This window comes from Erithacus rubecula (assembly GCF_903797595.1).
Source record: "Erithacus rubecula genome assembly, chromosome: 5".
NCBI classification, from domain to species: domain Eukaryota; kingdom Metazoa; phylum Chordata; class Aves; order Passeriformes; family Muscicapidae; genus Erithacus; species Erithacus rubecula.
Genome location: NC_136687.1, coordinates 9,565,693 through 9,578,054, shown reverse-complemented (window position 1 = coordinate 9,578,054; position 12,362 = coordinate 9,565,693). Strand labels below are relative to the sequence as shown.

General features: G+C 37.8%; 1 protein-coding gene across 5 annotated transcripts in view; it reads left to right on the top strand.

The window, feature by feature from the left end:
- SORCS2 (sortilin related VPS10 domain containing receptor 2) overlaps positions 1 to 12,362 on the top strand; it is a 530,132-nt gene that overhangs the window by 476,885 nt on the left and 40,885 nt on the right. For all 5 annotated transcript variants that reach the window (XM_079307025.1, XM_079307023.1, XM_079307024.1 and 2 more), the window contains exons 15-17: positions 8,450 to 8,570; positions 9,855 to 9,988; positions 10,599 to 10,727. In XM_079307025.1, coding sequence (XP_079163151.1) covers positions 8,450 to 8,570; positions 9,855 to 9,988; positions 10,599 to 10,727 — 384 coding nt within the window. The remainder of the gene's footprint in view (positions 1 to 8,449; positions 8,571 to 9,854; positions 9,989 to 10,598; positions 10,728 to 12,362) is intronic.

Below are 12,362 nucleotides of genomic sequence, written 5' to 3'. Positions count from 1 at the left end.
AGTGATGTGATTTTTTCAGAACAGACTTTGTGTCATTTTGAGCCCCTGTCACAGAGTGAGTGCCTGAAGCTTTGGTCCTCTAACTATGCTTCTATTTTTATTTTCTATTTCAAATAAATAGCCATTACAAACTTATTCAACGACTAAACTTTTAAAACACTTTATTTACTTTTGACTGGGGTCTTAGACTATATTTTGCTCTCAAAATGAAGGAACAATTTAGATCACTGTAGACTATTAACTCTAGCTCTGCCAGGTGAAGTCTGAATGAAGAATTTCTAATTGTGATGACACTTGCTTTTTAAATATTTGAGTAGGAGAGAGTATTAGCTAAAGAATTATAAAATTTTGCAAATATCCCAGATTAATTTGATCTTCAAGTAAGCTGAAAATAGAGAGTTGAATGAAGTAAAAGCTATCCTCTACAGTGTCATATGTTTCTCTTTAAACAGTTTTGTTCACTGACCATCTTGTATTTACTTCTACATAAGACATTAGGCTAGGCACTAAATATGCAATGTTTTCCAAACAGCATATGTGTTAAAAGGTTGTTCTTGGACAGGAATGTATCAAATAGATGGGAAAAAATATTGGATGTAATTCACAAATATCATGGAGCCAGTGAACTCCTGGATAAAGTGGAAACACCCTAATTCTGCTTTCCCCAGCACTCCTCAGAACCTAAGCATTCATTTCCATTCCTTTTCCCCAAAAGGGCTAAAACCAAGATGTTTTGGCATTAAAGAATGAATGGCAATTATTAACTTATGGGAGCAGGAAACAATGAAAAAACATATTTTGGTTCAATTTCAACTAAATTGTTTCCTCCCTTCATTTTTCACTTTGGCAGCCGAAAAAAACCTAACCAAAACAAAACAAAAAAAAAAAAAAAAAAAAAAAAAAAAAAGAGAAACAGCCCAACCAAGAAACCCTACTCTTCTCTTCAGTGCATTAAGTATATGCATGTGTTTGTAGTTTAAGGCATTTAAATCATAAATGTCTCAGCATATTTGCACATGATCTCCTGTATACACAAGCACTTTTTATGTGCAGTTGCTGTATGTAGGCAGGTGTCTATTTTTGCACATGGAAGCATTCATCATTTCTGTAGTTGCAATTTAGGAAGGCCACTAAAATGTGACCTCTGTTATGTTCTTTTGGAGAATTAGAAAAATATGCTGAATTATAATCTTGATGTGTAACAGACTTCAGCTTGAATCTCACATTACTTTCATCCATTTTACCAGAAGGAACCCTCTGACTTATCTTGGTTTTGTTGATTTTACAATGGTGTAGGGAAAGCAAAGATAAGTGTTGGAAGGAAAGCTCATCTAATAAAGATTCACTTGTCATTTTCTCTTTTGAAAATAGTAGGCTTTAAATAGCACTGTAGTACATAATCATGGCTAACTGTCTCTGCCAACCCATATCCCCCTGGAAAATCTTTCATTAATAACATTTTTCCTGTGAGTTAAGGGGAGCACTACCCTTTGGCAGTGGCTACACTAATGTACATCCTTCCATGCCACCATCTCATCACTTTACTCCTCAGCTAGGTAATTTCTGCACAGATGTGGTGTGTCTTGCTGTATGTTCAAAGACACTGTAATAATATGAACTACAATAGGCAGAACAAAAAGAAGATTGTCACATTTATTTGCTTTTTCAGGGATATTGTCATCATTTATAGTAAAGGTCTCCTTGAAGCAAAGGACTCAACTCTTTGAACTCACCATAAATTGACAAGAGACTTCTAACTAATCCTTTTATGTAGAAGACAACTGAGAAATATGCTTTTTTTAATGTAAATGGCTTTTGATATCTAGTGAACTGTAAGGTAGATTGAATATTAAATCTGAAATTGCAATTGTGTTATAAAAATTAGCAGAGAGGTTTGATAGTTAAAATTTGACAATACAGTAAGTTCACCAGTCATTCTATTTCCTTCTAATATGATTTTTTACTGGAAAGGAGACTTCATATATAGAACAAGGTATAAATATAACTTTTTGACAAAGCTCTGTGACTGTTTCCATTTAAAAGGAGACAGAAATAATTGTTAAAATAATTAACTAGCATCTCTGATAGTGCGATTTCTTTTCCCAGCTTGATAATATACTCACTGTTAGCTACTGAGGTTTAGATCTGTAAAGAATTTTGGGTGCATGCTTGGGCAGCTTTGCTTAGGTACTGTCCAGAGGAATTTAGACAAATTATCCAAGAGAAAGCCCTTGAGATTGCCCACATCACCTGTATATGGGGCCCTCAGCTGCCCCTGATTCAAATCCTGGGTTTTACTGTCAATAGCTCTATACTTTTGAAGCCTCTTTTGAAAAAAACCAGAGGCTCTGCTCCTCCCCCAAGTGATAGATGAAGTTATCAGAGTGTGCCAACGGGGCAGCTCATCACTGTGCAGACACTGCCAGTGTCCTGCTTTGAACATCACAGTTGATGGCAAACTCATGGAGAGGAGAGCAAAAGCCAGTGCAGCACTTGCAAGACTAAGGCAGTGAGTCTAGAATGAAAGAGGCTTCTGATTTCAAACAAAAGTAACTGAGCATCACACAATTGTCATCACTACTCCTCAGTACAGCTGCAAAACTTGCACAGTTTTAGTTGCTACATTAAACATCGGAATAAATTCCTCATGTGACCTTTGTGACCTTGGTGGGAAAATGCTGCAGGATCACTCCCACCACTCTGAGGTCTCTGAGTGTTCTCAGGTATTCATGGTAAAGCAAAACACACAGACAGGAGGTGACACAGCCACTACTGCTCATCTGAGCAAGGAGTCTCTATTGAACAGGTCTTGTCTATTGAACTGAATTAACTGAAAAAGATTATCATTGCATATAATTTCTGTTAAATTAACTCTGCCTGATTATGAGCTTTATCAGGAACAGAAATAACCAGCAATCCTACAGTAAATAGTTTAAATGAGTTAGCTTAAAAACTGCATTAAACTGTCTTATCTATCAAATGATGCAATCAAATTAAAAAATTATGTGCTCATAAATGAACTAGGAACAAATGTACAAAGTTGTTATGGCAACTGAAACACTGAAGTTAAAATTATGGATCCTAAATTCTTGCAAATAAAAGTAAATTAATTTCCAAGGTAATTGGAGTTTCTTCCAAAATTATTTATCACAGCATCATCTTTTATAGTTTCTCCAGAATTGATTTGATGTCTTTCTAATGAAATATAGTTAATCAAGAGGAAGGTTTTAGTAGCTTATGAATTGCTATCATCTTGATATATAACTTCTAATCATCAGTTACACTTGCTGCACCATTCCAGTTTTTTTCATTCATATGATTTTATTCACCATATATATTATATATTTTGCACCTGAGCAATTATATTGTGATTGCTGTTATGTATTGCTTTATTGTAGTTCATATTTTTGTCTAATCCATTGAATCCTACTTAATACATGCCTTTGTTACTTTGAAAAAATACTTCTTTTTTATTCTAGTGATCTTTAGCAGTACATTTGAATGTGCCCATGCAAGGTGTCTGCAACACGTGCTACTGCAGCAACAGCATTAATAAGCATTAAGATTTTTTTTTTTTTCAAACAGTTTGCTAAAGTGAATGCATGTAAAATGCTTCATTCCTTGAAAAATATACCCCAGGAATTACAAAGCTATATGTCTGCATTTTTAATGGAGCTTGTCACTGTACTGGGACACTTTCTTAAATCTTGGGATTTTATTTAAGCCAGAGAGTGTTGGGAGCACTGGTGTCATTAGTGTGCTCTGTGAGACCACAGAGTGGTCTTCAGTCTGTAGAATCAGAACAACTATAAAGAAATTAGTTGGGGGGGGGGGGGGTGTTGGTTTGCTGGGTTTTTTTGTTTGTTTGTTTTTTCCAAGAGGCTGGACCAACATGCAGAAATGTTGTTTCAGTCTTTTGCTAAAAATCCACAGAGGAGAATGTTACAGTTCACCCCCAAAGCAGTGACTTTGCTGTTTGTGCATATGGTTTGTACATAGCTGCTATATTATCCTAGTAGATTTTGCATAATTTCCAGAGTAATTTCAATAGTTTTTCTATCATTATAGGGTGTGGAACTGGGCAATATTTTCTAATCTCTATCTATAATCCTGATATTTTCTAATTTCTCATTGTAGTGGGTCAGAATAGGCAACTTCAACATCTTGAATCATTACTTCTACAGAACTCTAAAATCATGGAATCATTAAGGTCAGAAGTGACCTCTGGAGATGATCTGATCAAACCCATTTGCTCACACAGACCCACCCAGAGCCAATCACACTGAGCTATTCCCAGATGGCATTTGAATATCTCCAAGGGTGGACACTCACAACTTCTCTGAGCACCTGTAACAGTGCACCCTCATAGCAGAAATGTTGAATTCTGGTGTTCAGAGAAAATTTCCTGTGCTCAGAGAAAATTTCCTGTGTTTTGTTTGGAGTCTGTTGCCTCTGGTGCTGTCACTGGGCACCACTGAAGACCTGGCTTCAATCCTAGCAAAGAATCTTCTTTGTACCTTCCCTCCAGGTATTTATAGACTTTGACAGTTTCCCCCAAGCCTTTTCTTCTTTGGGCTGAACAGTCCCACTCCTCTCCTCACTCCTCTCCTCTCTCCTCTCTCCTCCTCTCCTCTCCTCTCCTCTCCTCTCCTCTCCTCTCCTCTCCTCTCCTCTCCTCTCCTCTCCTCTCCTCTCCTCTCCTCTCCTCTCCTCTCCTCTCCTCTCCTCTCCTCTCCTCTCCTCTCCTCTCCTCTCCTCTTCCTCTCCTCTCCTCTCCTCTCCTCTCCTCTCCTCCTCCTCTCCTCTCCTCTCCTCTCCTCTCCTCTCCTCTCCTCTCCTCTCCTCTCCTCTCCTCTCCTCTCCTCTCCTCTCCTCTCCTCTCCTCTCCTCTCCTCTCCTCTCCTCTCCTCTCCTCTCCTCTCCTCTCCTCTCCTCTCCTCTCCTCTCCTCTCCTCTCCTCTCCTCTCCTCTCCTCTCCTCTCCTCTCCTCTCCTCTCCTCTCCTCTCCCAGGAGCTGCTCCAGCCCCTTCATCCCCTTCACAGCCTTTTGTTGGACTCCCTCCAGTTCCATCTCTCTCTTTTACCAGAATTGAACCCATGTAAACTCACCAGCACTGAGGAGAAGGAATTAAAGAATCGTCTTTTAAGTTTTTCCTTGTCCTTCATCTTTCTTGCCCTTCCTCCAGGTCTCTTTGAAGACAGCTCTTTAGTCTATAACAAGACTCTGCATATATTTTGTTGTACTTCTCAGCTTTATCTATTCCAGTGAAAAACCCAATTCTTTCAATCATTCTTCATTGATTGCATTTTCTAAGCAGCTTATGAGTAATTTTGCCCCTCTTCAACTTAATTTTTAGTGGGTCTGTAAATATGCATATGACATCCAAAATTAGAGACAATATTCTTCCAGAGGCTTCACCAGTGCCAAGTTTATAAAAATAATTACCTCCATGTCTTCTATTTTCAAGTTCTGAATATAATCTAGAGTTAGTCTTTCTTATGTTGCAGCAAGACTGCATTCTTGTTTTAATTCCACAAAATTCCCCAAGTCTTTTATTTGATATTTGAAAGTTGTTTCCCATTTTTGTTTCCACTTTTTATGTGGATTTGGGTTTCTTTTTTCCCAAGGAGTACTTTCTGCTCTTGGTTTTGAAGTATTTAATCATATTGATTTCTGGATATTGCTTCCATCAAAGTCCACTCCCTTCCTTATGTGTTACTTGCAAAATTTTTTGTCTTTTTTATTTGACCACAAGTGTTAATGAAAATATTGACTGTGGACTTGTCATATCTTTGTGATACAGATCTCCAAATATTCTTTATTTGATAACTACCTTTTGAAAATTGATTCTTTTAATTCAGTATGTATTTCCATTCCTCTTCACAGTGATTTTATCTGCACTGATGTGTCCTTTTTTACATTGAGAACAATGTCAGCTAGAAATGTGTAACAGTTCTAAAAAAGGTCAAAATATGCTACATTTTTTCCTTTCCTTTATCCACTAAGCCAGTTACGCTGTAAAAGGAGGAAATTACATTAGTTTGACATGATTTGGTTTTGATAAATCCTAGTAGCTGTTTGTTATCATTTTAATTATCTCCAAGGTGCTTAAAAGTGGATAACTCAATAATTTGTTTGATATCTCTGTGGATATCAAAATTAATTCTCTACCTCTCTGAGCTCTGTTTTGCTGTTTTATATCTCTGCTCATATATACACACATAATAAATAAATGTGTATGTGTGGTCGTGTGTGCATATTTGTAAATATAAGCAGCATGTTTCCATTGCCATAGTTATTTGGAATCTCCCTCATGAGGTTTCAAAGATCATTAATTATAGTTCAGAGATTATGTTTTCAGGAGAATGTCATTATTCTGTTCTGCCTTGAAGTTAAAACATTGTCTCCTCTCTTCCTCCCTCCTTGACTAATCTGCCTGAGATAGCTAACACAAATGGAGAAAATTTCATTTGTTCTGTAGAAAATACTTTTCTTGAGGCAGGAGTGAAGCTTTAACAGGACTTGGACTCTTGCACTTGAATGTATTTTTTAATAAAAGAAATGTAGTAAATTTGTGGAGTTTTGTGATGTCTGGAGGAGCAGTCACTGAGGAGGTAGTTGCATAAGCACATGATGAAGTCTACTTTATGTTAGTACCTTGTATGGAGAAAAAAAGATTTTAGGAAAGAAGTACAGGTATTTTGCATGCAAAAGACACTTCATGTCTGTCAACAAACCCAGTCATATTGAAACAGGCGTTATGGAAAAAGCAAGAGACCACCTAAGTAGACACTTTATTGAGTATGTAACTACTCAATAGTGAAAAAGATTATATGGTGACAGCAGTTCTCAGGATCCAGCTCAACCAGAAAAAGGAACCAAACCCTTAGGCTCAGTGAGAGAAATGAGACCACACACCTATGTGCACATGCAGCCAGTGACTGAGCCACATTTTTTAGTTTGTGTGTGTTGCTTCTAATTCTGAGCCATGGGTTCTTTTCGAAGGAAAGGAATGGGATGACCCAAGTCCTTTAATCTCAGAGCCCTACAAGAAAAGAATGAGACATGCAATGAGTAAATGCATGTGTTTGTGTTTAATTAACTGCACTGCTGCTGGTGTGGTTTCCTGTGAGCGTGGGTTGTCCAGACATTATAATGAGAGCAGTGTGGGCAATAACCTATTGCTATCTACATCTCTCTGCTCTGGAGGAGAAGTAAAGACATCAGAAAGGAAAGGGGGAAATCTTGTCTCTGTGACAAGCCTTTTTGTTAGATTTCAGGGCTGTAAGCCTTTTACCAGGGAACATGCTTCTTGTGTTGCCTCTGTGCTGTAGAGAATCAACCACTTCCACCCCAGTTCCAATCTGAACCTGGCATTCAGGACAAGAGAAATGATGGGGCATTGCAGAATGCTTGTAGTAAAACTGTACTGTTCCTGCTATGTCTGGATTTGGACAAAACTGAGGGCAAAACAAAAGGAATTAATTACTTTGGAGAATGATACTAAAGCTTGGAATATGAACTCTGTGTAGTATGAACTGCACAGAAATTGTTGGCTTCAGAATTAACCTTAAATTCTTTGGCAAGTCAGTCATATAAGCCTGATACAAACCACAAATACGTTTTCCTTTTGCCCGAATAGAGTCTTGATCCTTTCTAATTTGTTGCTGGATGTCACACGTACCCATTTTGTTTTGGAAATAAAAATTCTGACTTAGAAAATGTTGGCTGCTTTGAAAGTACAGCTTGGTTTTTAAAGCAATGAGATTTCTTTCCTTTTTAAAAATTTTTTCCCCCACAAAAAATTGTACAGTTTGTGGCTGAGTTTTGTTATACATTGAATTATGTGATATGAAGAAGAGGCTCTGAGTTCTCTAGCACAACATGGCGACGTAGTGTATTCCTTAGAAATTAATACAGTATCATGATAATGCTGTGAGTTCAACAATAGCATATTGCCATTTGAAGACTGAAGGAATTAGCACAAAATGCTGCAGCAAAAACAGCTGAAGTAATTGTAAATCATAAGGAATGAATGACTGAGCTGGAATGAGTGACTCTGGTGATTCAGGATTCTGCTCCCTGATCTGAACTTCCTGCCAAAATCTGAGAGCTCTGTCTGTTTCATATAGCAAGATAATAGACAAAATTTTTTTATTCTAAATTAGAAAATATTATTTCCCATTAAATTTCTGGATAGTTTTCTAGGGAAAAAAAACCTACAATATATGAGTTATATCTCTTCATTGTAAAGTTTCCTACAATTGACAACTATTTCCTAACTAGACTCGTTGTACATAGAAGAGGAATAAAAGTGGAAGAAAAATTAATCTGGGACCTTTTAGCAGAGAATTATGACTGTGTATGGGAAAAGATAGGACTGAAATTTTGAATCTCAGCTGTATGGTATTTCTTAGCAGTAAGAGTTTACTTTTGGTTTTTGTTCAGAGTCTTTGGACATATCAGCTACCGTTCGGACTGGGAACTGGTGAAGGTGGACTTCAGACCATCCTTCCCCAGGGAGTGCACTGATGAAGACTATGAGTCTTGGGAGCTCACAAATCTACAGGTATTCATGGTTTTATGTTAAGTGACAAAACCTTTCCATAGCTTTCAGATTCATGTAGAGTTGTGTGCTGAGAAAATGTTTCCAAATTGAATTTGGATGCTGCATCCCCGGCTTAATTTCCTTATGCTGATTTCACAAGAGTATAAAGTGGGAGAGGATTTTGTGTTCCCTTTGGTTGTGTGATCTGTGTCCCAAAAAAGGTGGAAGTATATCTGGGGGCCTGCCATAGTAATAGGTGGTCCTGCTGGATTGGGAAGTATATTTCATAAATTGAAGTGTGTAATATTGATTGAAACAATTTCAGCATGCTGTTGTGTTCTGCCAACTTCCTGACCACATACCATACTCTTATATAAATTGCCATAAGTAAAGTCCATTCCAGAAGTAGTTTAGGATCTCAGTGGACCAATCACATAATGGAGTCCAGTTGTTTTGGGCAATACCCTTTCTGCAGTAATACACTAAGGCTGTGCTAATCCTGATGCTCTGGCCAAATCCACTTTTCAGAAGCTAAATTCTCTGTACAGTGTACTGATTAAAGAGACCAATATGAGGTGGATTTGTTTTATTAAATGGAATATATAATATTTATTCATAATCATTCTAACTATTATGTTCTGCTTCTTCCATCAGGGTTGGTTTATTTTTTGCATACTACTCAGTGTTACTCGAGCTCTCATTTGCTAGTTCTCATGCCTAATTTTGCATCTCTTGTTTGTGACTGCTGTGTGTATACAAAAAATGTTATGCAGATCTGAGCCTAAAGAATAACAGTATCTTGGGATATTAGCATTGATATGTCTTTCAGAAATTAGAAATTACTAAAGTGATTTTGACAGAGTACTTGCAGCTGCCCAGTTACCAGTGGTGTGTGTATGGAGGGAGTTCATTCTGTGTCTGCATGGTTGGTGCTTCTGGTGGACAGGCAACACGAGATATGATGATTTAGAGAAATTCAGCTATCTGAATTCACAGCCAGATTAAATATTTAAATGGCCATTCAGAGCTTTGTACACAGGTTGAGCACTCATGAAAAATAAATTGCACTTGCATTTTCATGTGAATCTTCAGATTTGTGTCCTGGAAATAGAGGCTACATTACAACTCTGTAATGACCTCTTAGTAGACAGCAATTGGTATGAGGGCTTTCTATGACTATATATCTGAGGATCAGAGGGTTGATCAAGTTTATAGTCTTGGCAGCAAGACCAGCCTTTCTTGGGACAGCACAAGGCCTGTGTGGTGGAGGTTCCCTTGCATTAAGTTCAGTGCTTTGATATTCAGGGTGATCGTTGCATCATGGGCCAGCAGAGAAGCTTTCGGAAGAGGAAGATTTCATCATGGTGCATTAAAGGGAAAAGTTTCACATCAGCTCTCACATCTAAAGTTTGTGAATGTGTGAACACTGATTTCTTATGGTGAGTCTCTCTGTGGGCCTTTTGACTTATTGCTAATGAATATTTACTTAGAGTTTGAGACGGGTTTATTTTCCTCATTTTGCCTCTGTTCCTACTTAGCCATCTACCATCTATTAGCAAATAGGCAACCTGATATTATTCAATTTCTTTTACACTTGCATTTGTTTAAAAATGTTGCCATTTTTAAGTATTTGCTTCACCTGACAGAAAAAATTGTTGTTTTTCTCTACTGATCAAGACTTGAAAAATTACCATTGAATTAGTTTTAAAGGTAAGCGAACCCTTTCCACTTAAAAAAAAAAAAGAATAATAAGAAAAGGTTTGTCTGAGTGTCAAAGATGTCAAAGGAAACCTTTTAAAAAAACTTCTTTTTTTTTATCAAGGGAGGTAATTTTGCAGAACTGACAAAGTAATTGCAACCAGTTTTTCCCCCAAATTTGCACAACTCCCATTGAAATTAGAACACAATTGGCTTCATCGACTTGTATGTTCATCTAGTAGAATAACACTGAAAAATATATTGACTTTGAAAAATGTATTTTCATTCACCCCAAGCTGGATTGCAGAGTGAAGTGGGGATAGTAACAGGTTTGGTGTTGATGTTTTTCAGTGATTATGGGTTCGAGCGCTCTGCACCTCTGAAGTCAGAGTCGAGCAAATGCTTTGCTGACTTTTGGTTTAACCCAGAAGCACCTCCTGAAGATTGTGTGTTGGGGCAGGCATACACCAGCAGCACTGGGTAAGCTGATTTTGCATTTCATGGGCTTGATGAGGCTTCCAAAGAGGGGGACAATATTTGAACCAGCAGCCCCACATGTGGTTTGAAAGAAGTTGGCATTTAAATACTTAAATGGAGTCTACAAGAGAGATGGAGAGGGACTTTATACAAGGACATGTAGTGATAGGACAAGGGAGAATGGCCTTAGACTGAAAGAGGGAAGGTTTAGATTAGATATTAGGAAAAAAATTATTTGCTGTGAAAGGAGTTGAGACACTGTCACAAGTTGCCCAGAGAAGCTTTGGATTCCTCATCTCTGGAAGTGTTGAAGGCCAGATTGGATGGGGCTTTGAGAAACCTGGTCTAGTGGAAAGTGGCCCTGTACATGACAGGGGGGTTGGAACAAGATCATCTTTAAGGTCTCTGCCAACCCAAACCAGTCTATGATTCTATGAAATGTAAATAAGGCAAACTATAAAAACTGGGAAATGGAAAAGTTCTTATTCTGACTTAGAGCATGAGCAGAAGCTTCTTAAAGACTAATGAAAGAAATATAATGCTCTGCATGCTCATGGCAGTTCAAAAATGAATCCATTTGAGAAGAAGAGGAGCTGTCTTTTCAGAGGTTTTTTTTTTGTTTTTTGGGTTCAGAGTAATTTTCAGTTTGGATCCAATGAACTACTTTGAGGAATTGGCAATATTCTCACAGAATTTCCAAGTTTTTCACTTCCATAGGGCAAGGAGGTCTGTGGAGAATAGATTCTTTTCCTGATCATATGGGACACTCATAATCAAAGGAAAGCTTCAGTAACTATAAACAATACTGCATAGAATATACACTACAATGTAGTCTGACGTCTGTGCTGAGAATAACTTGCAGCTGGCATCTATTCTGGCTTATCATAACACCATCACAGTAGGCTGTGGAGATGAGAACCAAATGCTGAAATGTCCATTCTGGCAATAGAGTCACAGTCTGTGTATATTTACCTTACTGAGGAAAATGCTGCCTTTTGGGTTGTGACTGACAGCTGTGATATACAGAATGGGAATTCAAAAGAATGAAATATGACTCTGCTTTTAAAGGATGTTTAAAAATAACACACCTGTGTGAAAGCAATCTGTAAATAATTACTGCACACATCCGACTATTTCATTATTAGCACTTTAAAAGTGTGAGTCCTTTCACTCCTTTATACTGTTATATTAAACAAATGCTTTAAGTGTTTTAAGAAATGAATAGATTTGAAAGCAGCTGTTAAGCAATTAGTTCTGGGTTAACGCAGAAGCTGTTTGGTCTAATTTCTTCCTGATCTTTGGGATTTGAAACAAGAGCATTGAAGACTTGGATGCTAGAAAAGGGGATGGCAGAGAGGACAGCAGACTGTGTAGGTCCCCAAGGGCCAGTCAGGCATGTTTCTAAGTTGGGAAGCAACTCTTCCAATGCATTGAAGTGAAATTCTCATGCTCCTGTTTCTTCAGCAGGTTTCTCCCAGTAAAGGCAATGTCCCCAATGAAAGTACTTGCATTGTGAATTGGCTTTTATCATTTGCAGTCTTGTCTGTCTGTGAACCCAAGAAAATGCAGTAGCTAAAATCCCACATGCATTTGGTGCCTTTGCTGGCATTCTTTTGCTTACCTCCAATTCACTGTGTC